This window comes from Lytechinus variegatus, chromosome 6 (genome assembly GCF_018143015.1).
Source record: "Lytechinus variegatus isolate NC3 chromosome 6, Lvar_3.0, whole genome shotgun sequence".
NCBI lineage: Eukaryota > Metazoa > Echinodermata > Echinoidea > Temnopleuroida > Toxopneustidae > Lytechinus > Lytechinus variegatus.
This window is the reverse complement of record NC_054745.1, coordinates 12,541,865-12,558,124: the sequence shown is the minus strand read 5'-3', so window position 1 is coordinate 12,558,124 and position 16,260 is coordinate 12,541,865. Positions and strand designations below refer to the sequence as shown.

The 16,260-nt window shown below is 35.4% G+C and overlaps 1 protein-coding gene across 13 annotated transcripts in view; it reads left to right on the top strand.

Annotated features, from left to right (window-relative positions):
* The window catches only part of LOC121417020 (rho GTPase-activating protein 35-like), a 155,492-nt gene extending 140,261 nt beyond the window's left edge, over positions 1-15,231 (top strand). For 11 of the 13 annotated variants that reach the window (XM_041610566.1, XM_041610564.1, XM_041610561.1 and 8 more), the window contains 6 exons: positions 183-214; positions 951-992; positions 2,010-2,139; positions 3,559-3,774; positions 4,187-4,292; positions 8,276-11,724. In XM_041610566.1, coding sequence (XP_041466500.1) covers positions 183-214; positions 951-992; positions 2,010-2,139; positions 3,559-3,774; positions 4,187-4,292; positions 8,276-8,456 — 707 coding nt within the window. In that variant the 3' untranslated portion in view covers positions 8,457-11,724. Of the gene's footprint in view, positions 1-182; positions 215-950; positions 993-2,009; positions 2,140-3,558; positions 3,775-4,186; positions 4,293-8,275; positions 11,725-14,939 lie in introns of those variants that run through there. The other 2 variants (XM_041610572.1, XM_041610559.1) reach the window with 1 other exon arrangement.
* Positions 15,232-16,260: the final 1,029 nt, after the last annotated feature.

Sequence of the window (16,260 nt, the reverse complement as noted above, 5' to 3'; positions counted from 1 at the left end):
ATGGATTTTGCCATCCAAAAATCGAAAGTTATATTGTACATATGTACAATATAACTTTTTGAAGGGAGGTCACGTGGTACAAATCCAGCCAATCACAGCTCGTATTTTACTACCACTATTTACTATATATATATATGTGTGTGTGTGTGTATATATAATTTTTTTTTTCTCTCTTTCTGTAGATTCCATGGATAGTTCCTTCCAAGATGAGCCAGTAAGTGCTTATAAATCTTTGTTAAATCTTTGCTCAGAATTGTTTATAGATAAATGAAAACACTGATTTTGTAATGAATTCCTCAAAGCAAGGTTCATTGTCACGGCTGTAAATTTATCAATCTCTTCTGGTTTACAGTCATTTTCAGGACTACATTCAAGAAAGATTACTCTACTCTTAAAAATGTTCACTTTCTCGTCTATCCATTTCTTTTTTCTTCTATCCACTGTTTCTATAACACTCCACATGGTGTACCATAAACCACATCACCAAAAATGTAAACAAGACTATCATACACACTGGTTAGCAATGGAGTAGGTGGTTTGTAGAATGCAACTTCCTATTAATAGCAGTCTGGTAATAGAAATAAATAGGCATGTACACTGCAAAAACTCTGGTGTTGATTCAACACCAGCCTGGAATCTATATATGTCCACACCAAAGTATTAAACAACACCAGTTTGGAATCAAACCAATGCTGTTTTGATAGTAATTGGTGTTGTATTAGCACCTTTCTGGTGTTAGACCAAAACGAAACTGGTATAGTTTAATACTTCTCTGGTTTGGACATATATAGATTCCGGGCTGGTGTTAAATCAACACCGGAGTTTTTGCAGTGTAAATGTCATCACAAGAACTAAGCATATTACAGTGACTTCAATGATTCTCTGTCAGAATAAATAGCACTTATTGTAATCTTTCATTTATTCTATTTTGTCTTCTCTTTTTGCTTTAGAATACACCTCGGGATAAGCCTAAGCCCAAGAAACAAAAGGGGGTAAGTTTTGTCCCGCCTCGCTTGCTCAATCACCACATTGTCTTGATAACCGTTACATACCTTGTCAAAAGTCAAGATTCACTTTTTTCGCACGTGAATCCCGCAAGCGTCCTTTCATTACCATTCCTCATTTTTCATCTTAGACAAGAAATGTAGGAATGCAGGAAGGCCACTCTGAAAAGACAATAATACCTTATAGCGGGAATCCTGCCCAAAGGCATGGTACAGACGTCTGACATGGTACCTTAAGGCCACCGCACACCTTACAATTGGTCTGCGACCCGATATTTGATTAAAACATAGTAGACTTTGATGCTAATATTGAGACATGGAATATTTTACCCTGTAATGACCAAAATTATTGTTTGAACACCTATATTCAAATCTTTGACTATGCTATAATCCTTATTAGCATAAAAGCGAATTTGATATCTAGTCGTAATGACGTCATAGCAATTGTACAAATTGCTATGATTTTAATGTGTGATTGCAAATACACTGTATGTTATCCCAGCTGTCAGAGCTACAGTGTATGTTAGGCTGCTTAAGACGACCGTACACCTTATGATTTGTCTGAGACCAGATTTCAGAATATAATGTAGTAGAATTTGATGCTGATATTGAGACTTCGAATATCTTACTGTGTAATGTTCAAAATCATTGTACGAATACCTTTGTTCGAATCTGTGACTATGCTACATGTATTATCCTTCTTAGAATAAAAGCGAATTTAATATCTAGTCGTAATGACGTCATAGCAGTCATACGATTGGCTACGATTTGAAACTAATTTGGCCTTTACTATAAAAATAATGGCTTGCAATTTTTCAAAATTGTTATATTAGTATTCCTTCTATTAATTTTACCTCAAATAAAATATGTTCCATTCACATTTTCAGAAAATTTGTTCCAAAATAGAATCGCGAACAGTCGTAAGGTGTGCGGTGGCCTTTAGGCATCCTAATTCACAACACCGACGCTTACACCAAAGTTGACATTTGTGGTTTTATTTAACAGAAAGGGAAGAAGAAAGGCCAACCATTAGTACCCAAGAAGCCAGTGAAACCGGCCCTTGAAACGCTGATGGTGACCGAGAATGGTGTCCCGTCTTTCATTGAACAGTGTGTGCAGAAAATAGAGGAGGAAGGTAAGGATTTGACAATTTTCCTTTTTAATTGGGGGGGGATGATGAATGAAAATGATGATGATGATGATGGTGGTGGTGATGATGATGGTGATGATGATGATGAATGATGATGATGATGATGATGAGGATGATGATAGAAAATGATGATGTGGTTGGTGCATGTAGTTATAATAATTATGACAGTGATGATGATGATGGTAGTGATGATGATGGTGATGATGATGGTGGTGGTGGTGGTGGTGATGATGATGATGAGGATGATGATGATGATGGTGATGATGATGGTGGTGGTGATGATGATGGTGATGACGATGATGAAAGATGATGATGATGATGATGAGGATGATGATAGAAAATGATGATGTGGTTGGTGCATGTAGTTATAATAATTATGACAGTGATGATGATGATGGTAGTGATGATGATGGTGATGATGATGGTGGTGGTGGTGGTGGTGGTGGTGGTGATGATGATGATGATGATGATGATGGTATTAATGATGGTGAGGATGATGATGATGATGGTGATGATGATGATGGTGGTGGTGGTGATGATGATGATGGTGATGATGATAATTGACTAGGGGAGAGGAATGAAAGAACCTGATGATCATCATCATGGTGAAGTTGTTGGAGATTACGGTGGTGGTGGTGACGATGAAGATGGGGGCGGGGAGTAATGATGATAGATAGTGGTGATTGTGGGAGGGTACTTGATGACGCGAGACGTTGATGATCTTTACGGTGAAGTTGTTGGTGATTATGATGGTGGAGCCTTGTATCATGGTGGTGAAGAAGAGGAAAGAGGAGGATGTGGATAAGATAATGAGTTGGTAGTGATGGTGACGGTGGTGATTTACATGCTGCAATATGCAGTCCCACATGTAAGCTTTCATGTAGGCAGACCGAGTGTAACATCAACTGAAAAAGATCTTTCAGAGTCTAGAATGAAGGGAATTTGAAACAACTTCAAGGAAATATCGAAAACTGGTAGCCATTTAATGGATGTAAGGATGTGAAATATGAAAAGGAGGATGAGGATAAGATGGAGAAGATAATGATGAGTTGGTAGTGATGGCGACGGTGGTGATTTACATGCTGCAAAATGCAGTCCCACATGTAGGCTTTCATGTAGGCAGACCGAGTGTAACATCAACTAAAAATGATCTTTCAGAGTCTAGAATGAAGGGAATTTGAAGCAACTTCAAGGAAATATCGAAAACTGGTAGCCATTGGATGTAAAGATGTGAAATGTGAAATTTCAGCAACTTTTATTGGAAGGGTCTTCCCCCCCTCATGAAGTCAAACAGTTGTCCAAATAGGGAAACGTTTCTTCTATTAGCGGTCATTTGAATGGCATCGAAACATTTTGACTCGGCCCTGGTTATTTTTCCCATGGTTATTTTCATCATTTTTCCAGGCATTACTCAAGAAGGTATATACAGGGTCTCTGGGAAAGCAGCTGATATTGAAACCATCATCAAGATGTTTGACGAGGACCAGAACGCCGATCTGTGCTCGTTGGAGAACCTCAGTTCCAACACCGTCGCCTCTGCCTTGAAACAGTTCTTCAAGAATCTTCCCGAGCCTATTATACCGTACAGTACACAAGATAGGATGATTGCAGACTACAAAGGTATGATGGTGATGATGATAGTAATAATGATAATAATAACAGTAATAATAATAATATGAATAATAGTAATTATGATGATGATGATGATGATGATAATAACAATATAAATATATGGAAATCCATCTATGTCATAACTTTTGTCTTTAGGAAATTTACACAATGTCCTATGAAAACAAATAGAAGCATACTAAATTGACAAGGAAACAGTAAATGTATGAATATACATCATTATCTAGAAAATATTTTGAAGAAACATGTGTTTTAGATATTGATGTTGCTGGCTTTCCATAGTTGTGATTGATTGGATCAATCGTAACTCTTTGGAAGATGGGGCCATGGTGATGTAATGATATAACTCTACAACCCATGCACATTTTCTATTCTTTGTCCACATTTATTCTTAATTGAACAGAAGTCAATAACGAGGACCTCTTTGTTGAACGATTACCGGAATATCTAGTTGGGCTATCGCAAGTCAAAAAGACTGTTCTTACTTATATGATGAAACATATGAAGAGGTACGTATTAAAGCTTAATGCGTTCACACTTGACATGCTATTGCCCTGGCTGTTTGCCATTTGCATTCACACTTTCCACCCATAAATCAGTAACAAAATTCATTTGCTGCACTCACACTTGTTTCCCTGTCACATTATATACTCAAAAACTGTGTCTAAACTTGTTTTCCCATGACATAACAAATTGAGTAGCTGTGTCTGCACTTGTTTTCCTATTACATAACATATACAGTAGCTGTGTCCACACTTGTTTTCCCATTACATAACATATTCAGTAGCTATATCCATACTTGTTTTCCTATAACATAACACATTCAGTATTATGTCTACGCATATTTTCCCATTATAAAACATGTTCAAAAACTGTGCCCACACTTTTTTACCTATTACATAACACATTCCTAAGTAGTGTCCACACATGTTTTCCTATTACATAAAACATTCAATAGCTGTATCCACACTTGATTTTCTATTCCATAACGAATTCGGCAGCATTGTCCACACTTCCCTTTTATATAATTATATTAAACATCTGTCAGATTCACACCTGGTGAAATTTACCACACAAAAATTGATGATTTGCACAAGCTCAGTTACATTTCTATAGGGTAAGCCTAGCAAATGATTTCTTCCCCCAAGATTGTGGAGGTCAAATATGTGATTTTCGGCCCCATTTGATAAAATTCACTATTATGGAAAATTATGCAATCAATTACCATTGATGACATGAGTTATAGAGGTAAGTCTTTAGCTTAGCATCCTCAATGATGAACACTATAATTAGTTTTTAAAATAGAAAATGGGACTTAGATGACTAATTTGCTATTTGATTGTATAGATAGAATTCATAACCAAGAAATAAAGCATCTCTTGCAGCTGAAAGATAGTTTCATAATCCGCCCTAATGCTTACAAGTATTTTGATTCATGTAATAGAAATGTAGGCTGCGCACAACCTGACCATTTTTTTTATGTCAATTGTCGACATTTTGATGTGTTGCACTGAAAGACTGAAAGAAGGATGGCACTTACGAAATTTATCAAATTTGTTTCCCCTCTGAATGCCTTGCCCTACCTGTATGTAAAATGGACCAGCCCACCTACCATGCATGCTTGCACACTATAAAGACACCCCACCACCTTTCTCAGTCTATATTCATTGTGTGATCAGGGGCCCGTTGCAGAAAGAGTTGCAATCAATCACAACTCTAAAAATCACGCCCAACTTGATTTTCAACCAATCAACAGCGCGCATTTGGGACTTGCGATTGATTTTTTACTTGCGTTTAAACAACTTTTTCTGCAGCAGGCCCCTGCTGTAAGATTTTATACCTATGCACCTATGGTTTCCTTTGATTTACCTGAATTACCTGCTTGCCAAATGAATTGTGTCCTTATAAGGAAAATTTGTAACTAAGCAAAATATTTAAATATCATTGATAAGTAAGGTCACTATGAAGGAAGAGTATTGAAACTTAAATAACTGCAATATTTTTTCACAATGTGTAGCTGATATTCCATTCTTAAATTAATTTTATTCCTAGGATAAATCTTTTGGTTTTATCTGTATTTTCCTTACTTTTTGCTTAGCATAGTATTATCTCAATCAACCTTTTTTCTTAGTTACTTTCAGAATTAGTTTATTATGTTAGTTGGATATTTGATAAAAAAAAGCTGAAGCTTATTGTTGAAGAATTACTTTGTTAATTCATTTACTTTTTCCTCTCTGAAATGTTAGGAACATTTTCTTGGAAATATTTGATATGAGGAAAAATTGGCTTGTACGTTTATTGTTGATTCTAGTTAGTATTTTATATGCAAAATTGGAAATATGTCCTTAGATATGAAAAAAAATTATTGAGTATTTGATGTGTGGAAAAGATTATTTTCTAATAATACTGTAGTATTACTGCAAACATATCTTTTATCCTTTTATTAACTTCATGAATATTGTAGGGACTGTCCATGTGATATGATTTGAAGAGAAAGAGCTTGGGCTGCATGCAAAACTGAATTGTTTGAAATAATTATTTTGTTGAAATTTGAATGTAAATTGACAGAATAGATTATCAAGAATATTTACAGCATGAGTAGAATTTGCATGGCATGAGAAAAACTTTTTGAGTTTCACTTTTTGGTTCCAAATTTATACTAGCTTATTTCAAGTAACGGTTTATATGGTTTAATAGACATCTGGGCAAGATACACAAAGATAAGTAATTGATCGTAGGGTTTATCTTATGACTGTGCATTTGAGGATACAAAGATTTGTGTTACCTGCCTCAGTTTATGGAACATTCAGTAAATTTATGAGTTTTTACGCTTTGACGATTTCCATGTTCGCTTAAAGGTATTGTTTAACTTTGTGAGCAGTCGATTTAAAAAATTCTCAAACCAAGATGAAACATGTGTACAAGTGCATGTATTAGAACTAATAAACCCTGAAAACAACCATTATTGAGAATGAAAAGCTAAAACTACAAGGCAAACACCGGTTTTGTAAATAGGTGTCTTATAGACGCCTAAATACTACACATAAGTGTATGGGATGAAATTAAGATGGTGTTTCCGGTCACTTTATATTTCAATTTTTGAAGCACTAAATAATTATTTTCGAACGCAATTTTTTCTGGGCTTGATTTTTGTAACATATCACAGACACAGGTGACAAGTGTGACCTTCTAGCTCAGATTTTTTTTAAAAGTCAAACCAATGTTAACCAATCACTTTAAACTTAAAGGAAACCCAAAGTTTTGGTCGTGTGATGTATATGAATGAGGATAGTTGTATTGCTGTCTAATAGCATGAAATTTGTGAGGTCAACTACACTTAATTGTATGCATTGAAATAGCCTTTAAAGATTTTTGTTTGTGAATACTAAAATAATGTACGTGAATTAGAGCATCTGAGATATATATAGAATGTAAGCCTTCATTTTACATTTTCAAATATTGACACATATTTACCCAGAGGTCACATTATTAGTTCTGGGTTTGATAAAATGATTTTTATATTATAATGCTAATAATAAGAGACCTTTATACATTTCTGCTTATTGATATTTAGATAAATCGATTCCTGGCTCACTATTATTTTTCCTGGCTCTAGTACGGTTATTGTGGGTTATGTTTAGATTATATATTTGAACTAGTGTTCGAAAAAAGAAAAAAAGAGCAAAATTGATTTTTCTTTCCATGTTGATCAAAAGACACCATAGAATGATACATACTGTTTATGTTGACAGTTGTTACTTAGATGTCACTTGCAATGGACAGAAAGTGGGAAATGAATAATAAGGTGGTCATTCTAAATGCACAAATAGCTCAAGATATTTACATTTATTAGACTCCTTTCTTTACCTTATGAATTTTCATGAAGATGGTGCCTACTCGAACAGTTTAATTTCATAATGCACAGTTGTACAGTTCTCAATCATGTGTATAATTTTGACTATTCCACTTTGCCCAATAGTTAAACTCAATGCCCACTATTAGTGTCATAATACACAGGCTTACACCGTTCTGTGTATAGTTAGGACTATTTCACTTTGCTTAAGAGTTAAATTCAGTGCCCTCTATATAGTGTCATAATGCACTGTTGTGTGTATAATGTGGACTATTTCACTTTGCCCAATAGTTAAATTCAATGCTCACTATATAGTGTCATAATGCACAGGCTTACACCATCATGTGTATAATTTGGACTATATTCCGCTTTGCCCAATAGTTAAACTCAATGCCCACTATATAGTGTCACAATGCACAGGCCTACACCGTTGTGTGTATAATTTTGACTATTCAACTTTGCCCAATAGTTAAACTCAATGCCCACTATATAAGTGTCATAATGCACAGGCTTACACCATCGTGTGTATAATTTTGACTATTCCACTTTGCCCAATAGTTTAACTTAATGCTCACTCTATAGTGTCATAATGCACAGGCTTACACCATCGTGTATAATTTGGACTATTCCACTATATAGGATAACCCAGTGCTCCGAGGAGAATCTCATGACCGCCGAAAATCTGTCCATATGCTGGTGGCCTTCCATGCTGCACCCGCAAAGCAAATCATTTGACGACCTCGCAAACGAAGCACTTCTCGCGGCAGTCTTCAAGCTCATAGTAGAACACTCAGAAACGCTCTTTGATTTTTTCACGTGAGCACGGGTGCCCCATAGACTTCACGCACACTGAACCACCGACGTTCAGTTTAAAGTATAGCCAGCCTTAATAAACTGCAAGATTATACTATTATATATAGCGAGGTATTTCCAGCGTCTTATCCGCGCCTATATGCAGCGGAACAGACTGATGTATTTCTACTTTATTTTCTACACTGTATTAAAATAAGGCACCCACAGTTATATTTGTTATATATCGAGCACTGGAGGAGAGGATATTTGTTATGATTTTAAAATGAATTCTGCCCTCGCTTGGTGATGGAAGGAAGATAGCCCTCGTTTCCTGATTTCGGGGATGTAGCACTATTGAATGCCATCAGTTGGTGGAAAAAACTTCACTTATGATTAAACCGGAGACTCGGTGATCATTCTCTGTGGAAGACGATCTTCAGTGGCTGAGGGAATGGCCGAACCGGAAATCGCTCTGGCGCATCGATGAGGGAATGAATCTAGTTGGTTCAAATAAACAGATATATGTCATTTTTTTCCATTAACCAGGGTTGTCAAATGTGGATAGATGTCTTGATGCTGTAGCTTTTTGAATGACAGAATCTCTTTGAACTTATTCACTCATTTGATTTTTAATACAACGGCATCATTTATGGATTCCAGCCATCTCTAACTGTTACAAGGATTAGTGCATTCAGTTATCAGCACTCATCTGCACTCATGGTTATCAATCATTACCACCATGCGATCTTGATTACCCACAATGCATCACTGATTACCCATGATGCATCACTGACTAACCTTGTCACCGAGCGATGTTCACTCAACACCAGACACCTCAGAAAATATTGAGAAATATTTAGACACTGTCCTAGCAAGATTCCTGGGTAGTGATTCACAAAGATTTACGTTAACAAAAAAAATACTTATAAGTTACCGGTAATGTGTTCTAGATAACGCAACACCAGAATGGTCAGATCATTGGATGTGCTTTACTGGACATTAATTAATGAGATGAAATGTCGAATTTGATGTGCGTGTTGGAGCATGATTTTTCCGGAGACATAAATCTTTCTCAGACGCCTTCCAGATCAAGACAATTTTACTATTATATCATGAAATATTATTACTATTATTAATTTGATTTAAGATGAAATGAGTGACGGTGAGAAACTATACTACTGTATGTTATCAAATGGGGTCTAGACACTTGTCCACTTACGTAACGTCATGACTGATATTTCTGAAATAGTCTTGGCTTGGTCAAGATTTGTTTTACGATGGGCAATTAAGAGCAATGACTTTTTACATTCACTCTTGAACTTAATTCTATTATCTTTTTAGCCTATATTGGTAATTTCAAAATAAGCAGTGTTGTCTATATAGGAAAGAACTAGTATTGACTTTTTTTCTTGACGGCAAAAATGAGTAAACTTTTAACCTTTTTCGTTATTCGGATTTGAAATCATGAATTGAAATAGGTCCCCATGTTGTATGTATTGTCAGTTAAGTTTATTTCAAATTGTTATATTTTTCACTTTCTGTGAAAAAGGTGGCACTTACATTGTCATAAAGGTACTGCTAAAAACAGATCAAATCTGTTTTGAAATTATATGGAGGTATATTTTGTTGAGTAATCATTGAGTGTTTATTCTGCCGCTGCCTTTTTGAATCGGTTCAAAGTATTATATTGTTTTCAAACTTGTTTATATGTAGGGGTAATACATGCCTAAACCTTAAGACAATGGTAAATCCAGATCTATATATATTTCAGGCATTGTAAAGAAAACATGCAAAGTAATGCCTGATATCGAGTATTTTGAGAAGTTTTCAACGTCATGGTGATGAGTATTAAATCTTGCTTTTGAAGAAATTTGATATTCTATACATTCCCAGTTATGTAGGATTTTTTTTACAGTGATTGAACTGTATACATGTTTTTATTGCTCATATCTCTTGGTAGAGTCATAGTAATGGCTTAATGTATTGTTGAAATGAAAAATAGAGGTCCAATGAAGGATCCTTGTGGCACACCACATTTTGTTTCAAATTCCTACCTGTATAGCCTCATATATACTGGTTATTGTTTCTGCCAGGTCTTATGTTTGTCACATTTCTTTTAAGGAAGAAAGTGATACATGCTTTGTTAGATTTGGTGGCATTTGTCAATTTTATAGTTTTCCAAATCAACTTCAGGTATTATTTTCTTTCTTAGCCTCGATTCAATTGTAATTGAACTAATATAATTGTATATGGATTATTAATGCTTATTCAATTTTGTACCATCCATGGCTTAGCAATTCAATTTTCACCTGTTCCAAACAAATTTCACTATGCTTAACTTCTTACATATTTTTCCGCTCATTACTTTAGAGAAGTGGTTATTGTTCAACAGCATTTGTATATTAGTCACCAAAGTTTACTTTGAATTATCATTCATTATCTTACCATACATTGTATTTCTTATTCATTTAACTCTTATTATTCATCCATACTCCTTCATTACACTTGGAAATATCAAAAGCTCTTCCCCATTTCTGTACTCTACTTCATCTTTACCCTGGGAAAGTTTGCTTTAAAGTTAAAAAAAAACTCGGTCGGCCGGTAACATAAAGCTTCGCGATTGATCATACATGTAGGGCTAATTTCTATGACTAATCATACACAATAGTCAATGCAATCAATCGTAGAAATTTATCGCTTAGCTTTATGTTACATGGGCCAGATGTGCAATCCTTTTCTGCTTTTCTCAAGTTTTTAAAAACAATTTGGCTTCCATCTCAGCAGGACACTCCAAAATACCCCTATGAATAAAATGGAATCATCCAACTTGCTTCTCCCTGTTAAGTCATTGGGTGATGGATACACATAAAGTCACTGGCCCGTATTCTGAACTCGGGTTTAAATTAAACCCTGGTTTTAAAAGTTTTGATTTAAATATGGAGAGCCAGTTGGGGCACAAATCCATAACAGTACAAATCCACTTTATTAACTCATTGACACTCAAATGGTTCATGGTTGTCTGGGAATGATAAAGGAAGTATTTTTTTTTCTTCATTATAAAAGCAAAAGGAAACAAACGAGTAAATATAAGAAATATACAATAAATACATAATTAAGAATTTTTGGCCTTCATAATTTTAGGAGAGTTTTGGACCGGGGTCTAACTTTATTAAACCTGACTTCAGAATACAGGCCCGTTGGTCATGTTACAAAGTGTTTAGTGACTAATCATATGTTAAGAATTTCCGATTGATTCTACATTGTGTTCTTGCGATCAGTTGGTAAGCTTTGTATGTGTGGTTTCTGAAAAGACAAAAATAGTACGGTAATTGTAATTACATCAGCAGAAGTCAGAAAGTTACAAGCATACGTGTAGATGAGAATTGTTTGTATTGCAGGTTCCACTAATGGCTACATGTATAACTAAATAATTGAGACATTCCGTAAATAATCAACCTTTCTGTACATCCGACCCCCATTTTTACTTCACTTCATAGACTGACATGACAAAAGTTATGGTCAGAGCATTACAGACTGTTAAAAGAACCAGAAATCAGAGACAGAATATTTCATGAAAGTCTCACCTATAAAATGGGGTCCAACATATTTCACAGAATTGCCCAATTATGATAATAGGGATATATATGTAATTTGTTCGAATTTCTGAGAATTTGCGAAGTTTTATTTTCTTCCACATCATTTATTTTTTTTTTTTACATTTAAAGATACTCTCTCTCTTTCTTACCTGGGTTCTGTTTCATGAAGATTGATTTCTGTAACAAATTTACCATCAGCCAATCAAATGGAAGGGTTTTGCTAGCTTATAACTGTTATTGAAAGTTTGTTTTTGTAACAAGTTTTATGAAACAGGCCCCGTTACACACCTATGTAGTGAGACCATCACCATACATGCATGTAAGATACTTTTATACCAAACATCAAAATCTATCAAAGTGTTATCCATGCTTCAGGCAGTTTGTACCAAAAAAAAAATCATTTACACTTATCTGTTTTCCTCTCCATTTTGATTTACCTGTATAAGAAGCATATAAAATCATTTACTCCTCTGAAACAGGCAGTGTGATCGATTGGTCATTTCATTTTCATTGATAGATAATTTGATGATACTGATAATGCTCATAATGATGATAAAGATAATGGTATAATGGTATTGGTGATTATAGGCCCTATTTGTAATGACAACTATGATGATAAGGATAAAGATAGTTATAATCAGAATGATAATAGTACTGATGATATTAATATGATGATTATTAATGATGATGATGATGTTGTAGTAGTAAAAATGCAGATATTCATTTATTATGGAGAGTCATCAAGGCACTAATTTTCTATATTACCCTGACTTTACAGCTTTATGAAGGCAATAAGTAGCAAAGTTAATTGGTAAATAGAGAGCATGGATTAATTATCTATTCTGTGCATTGGAAGGATAGTGTAGCCAGTGCTTCCACTCTACCTGGAATCCAGGAAATTCCAGGAAGTTTTCCAGGAAGTATATCATTTTCGAGAATGATATATTGATATCAAAATTTTTGCTCGCTCGTAACTATTTATAAACTTTGCCCGTTACGTCATCTTTCGTCCCCTCGAAATTTTTTTGCTCAATTACGGCACTGGGCCCTATATTTCATTTTTTGTGTGTGTATAGAAGAGAATTATAACTTATGGAAGACTGGAGAACTGTTCAGAATATTCCAGGGTATTTTGTAAAATTCCAAGAAATTTCAGAGTAAAATCCAGGAATTTCCGTTTTGAAAAGTGGAAGCACTGGTATAGCCATTGCTCAAACAGATGAGGATTTCCCGTTACATGTAGATGATCCTAATAGAAGAAAAGCGCATTCCATGGAACAAACAGTTTGTGATTATCACTGACAATGTCATTCTGAGGCAATCAGATGCAAGGATTTCAGTAGCTTATAACAAATAGTCAGTGAAAAACCACAACCTTTTGTCTATGAAATGCTCCTGTGGTGTATATGATCTGGGCTCCGTAACACAAAGGTTTGCGATGGATTGCAAATATGAAAGAACCGCACTGGTTGGTTCCTGGTCAGTATTTTAAACCAAATGCGTGTGTAACATTGATGTTGATTGGTCAGTTCATTTAGCGATTGATGGCTAATCTTTGTCTTACGGAGCCCAGAAATCATGTGGATAGCCTCTGAATAGAAGCTGGTTGGTGTATGGGTACTACTAAAACCTGAATACATGGATTCAATTTAAAAAGGTACATGCAATGATGCATGTGGGACTAACCTAAAGCCACTGCACATCTTACAATTGGTTTGCCACCCGATTTTGGACTAAAATGTAAGATCGTATGTAAATATTGAGATGTGGAAATATCTTGCTGAGCAAGTTTCTAGATCATAGTGTGAACTATTATGTTCGAATCTCTGTCTAACCATCCTTATTAGACTAATAACAATCTTTTTAATGTCATTATAGCAGTTTGGAATTGATACAAAGGTTCGCGATTAATTCGTCGGCGGTCATCCGAACCGTCGTATCACTCATACGATGGTGAAAACCTATGTCAGAGAAAATAGAGTTCCAAGTTTACTACAATTTTCACACTTAGGTCCCCAGCCTAACAATATATTCATTGCTAGAAAAATACATGGTTGGAAAGACCAAGAAAATTGCTTGACATTGGTATCTTTATTTTTATACAAAAACTATTAAAGGATCCGAGAAAAATAACGCAAAAGGGTTACCTGCTTGTAATTTCAGTTTGAGCGGCTTAGGTTTTCCCTGTACAAAAATGCCATAGGGAAAATACAATTTTTTCTAACGTTTTGACTCACCGCGATTTCAATGCGCTCGATCAGTCAAAACTTTGTATCGCTTTTCACATGCAAAGTCAAAGCAGTGCCCAGTGCATTGAGACCATGGTCAGTCAAAGCATTGTATCGCGCTGTTACAGTACACGTTTCCTATAGGATTTGCGCATTTTATTAAAAAAATGTATGGCATCTCCGTGAAAAATTCTCTCATATTTTAGAAAATAACATAAATTGCTGCCTAGAAATTTAGTTATGAATAGAGTAGGACTTGTACTTTTTTTTAATGTGAAAATCTCCAAATCAGTTTTTTGACCAAAATTGACTGATACGACGGTTCGGATGCCTGCCGAACGATATGTACACTTGACTTTCATGATTTATTGTAAATTGTATTCCATGCAATCAATCATAATGAATGCTAAGCTTTACTCCAAAATAAAAGCCTACAATCATCCAAAATTGTTATATTTGTATTGTTACAGTTAATTTAAACCTGAAAGAAAAAATGCTTTTCATTCACATTTTCAGAAAACAAGCATAATGCAATTTGTTTCAAAATCAGATCATGGACCAGTCATAAGTTGTGCGGTGGCCTTAAGGTTCATACGCAAGCAAAAGCCTGAAAAACTGCAAAAAAAGATCTGCTGGTATGGCAGGCAGACCTGTGCTATAACGTGGATCGTTCCATTATTCCTGTAGGGTGACAGGTCACCATGATGGAAACAAAATGAAGGCAGAGAACCTGGCTATATGCTGGTGTCCATCTATTCTCCAAGTCCCCCCGGAGGACTTCCATACAAAGTGGATGACCCTGACACGAATCCTTCAGCTGATGATTGAGAACCAGGAGAATATCTTTGATACTGCCGAATAATTCTGCTAGAATTGGTGGTTCGGTAATGAGCTTGCATACTGAGGCCTGTATTCTGATAGCAGGTTTAACTTAAACTCAGGTAGTTGTGGTGTAAGTATGGATAGCCAATTGTTATATACATGTAAAACACTAACAGTAGATATATCATACTTCAGCTCACTTGGCTCTCAAATCATTCATGATTGTGTAGAAAGTATAAATAGATGATTGTCTTCACCATTGATGAATCAGGAAAGAGCACAGTAAACACAAGAAACATACAACTTCATAAAAATGTTGATACTTTTGGCTTCCCATACTTAAACTACAACTTTAAACCTGAGTTTAAGTTAAACCTGACTTCAGAATACAGGCCTGAGGATTTAGTCTTCACATGCATACGTTTATAGACTGTGTTGTCAGTAATACAAAGTGGATGATCTCGACAAGAATCATCCAACTGTGGTTGAGAACGAGGAGAATACGGGGGTCTTCAATAGACTTATGTAGCAAGGTGTTATTCTTGATGTACTTAAAGGCCTGGTCCCACTGGCCGATGACACGACGTATTCATAACGGATACAGCGGACAAGCAAAATTGTAGGGTGGCTTCATCTGTTTTCATCCGCTCCAGACAATGGACAAAATGGGCGAACCATCAAATCACAGTGGACGGATGCTCGATGGATATAGAGCATATGAAACATGTATGCAAGGAGCACACAATGGATACAAAATGTTTTTAACAGATGGCAAAATTATTTTCCATTTTATCATACCTCTCTGCATCCGTTAGTGCAGTGGGACCAAGCCTTAGACTTTTGATGAGTTAACTTAAGATTGTATTTTCAATTATTCAAAGAATCTATTATCCTGACATGAATACTCAGACCGATGTTTGAGATGAGGATCTTTGACATCGATGATTAGTTCTGATAAAATGGTTGGTGATCTGCAGTAGCCTGTCTTGTACAGAGGAGTCAGTATTTACAGACATTAATTCTTATTTTATACAGTTTTTGATTGTATTGTCAGTTATGCAAAATGGATGATCCTTATACAGATACTGTAACTGATGCTGAAGAAAGAGAAGAGTATCTTTAATAACACTGATTAATTCTGATAAAATGGCTGGTGGTCTATAATAGGCTTGTGTACAGAGGAGTG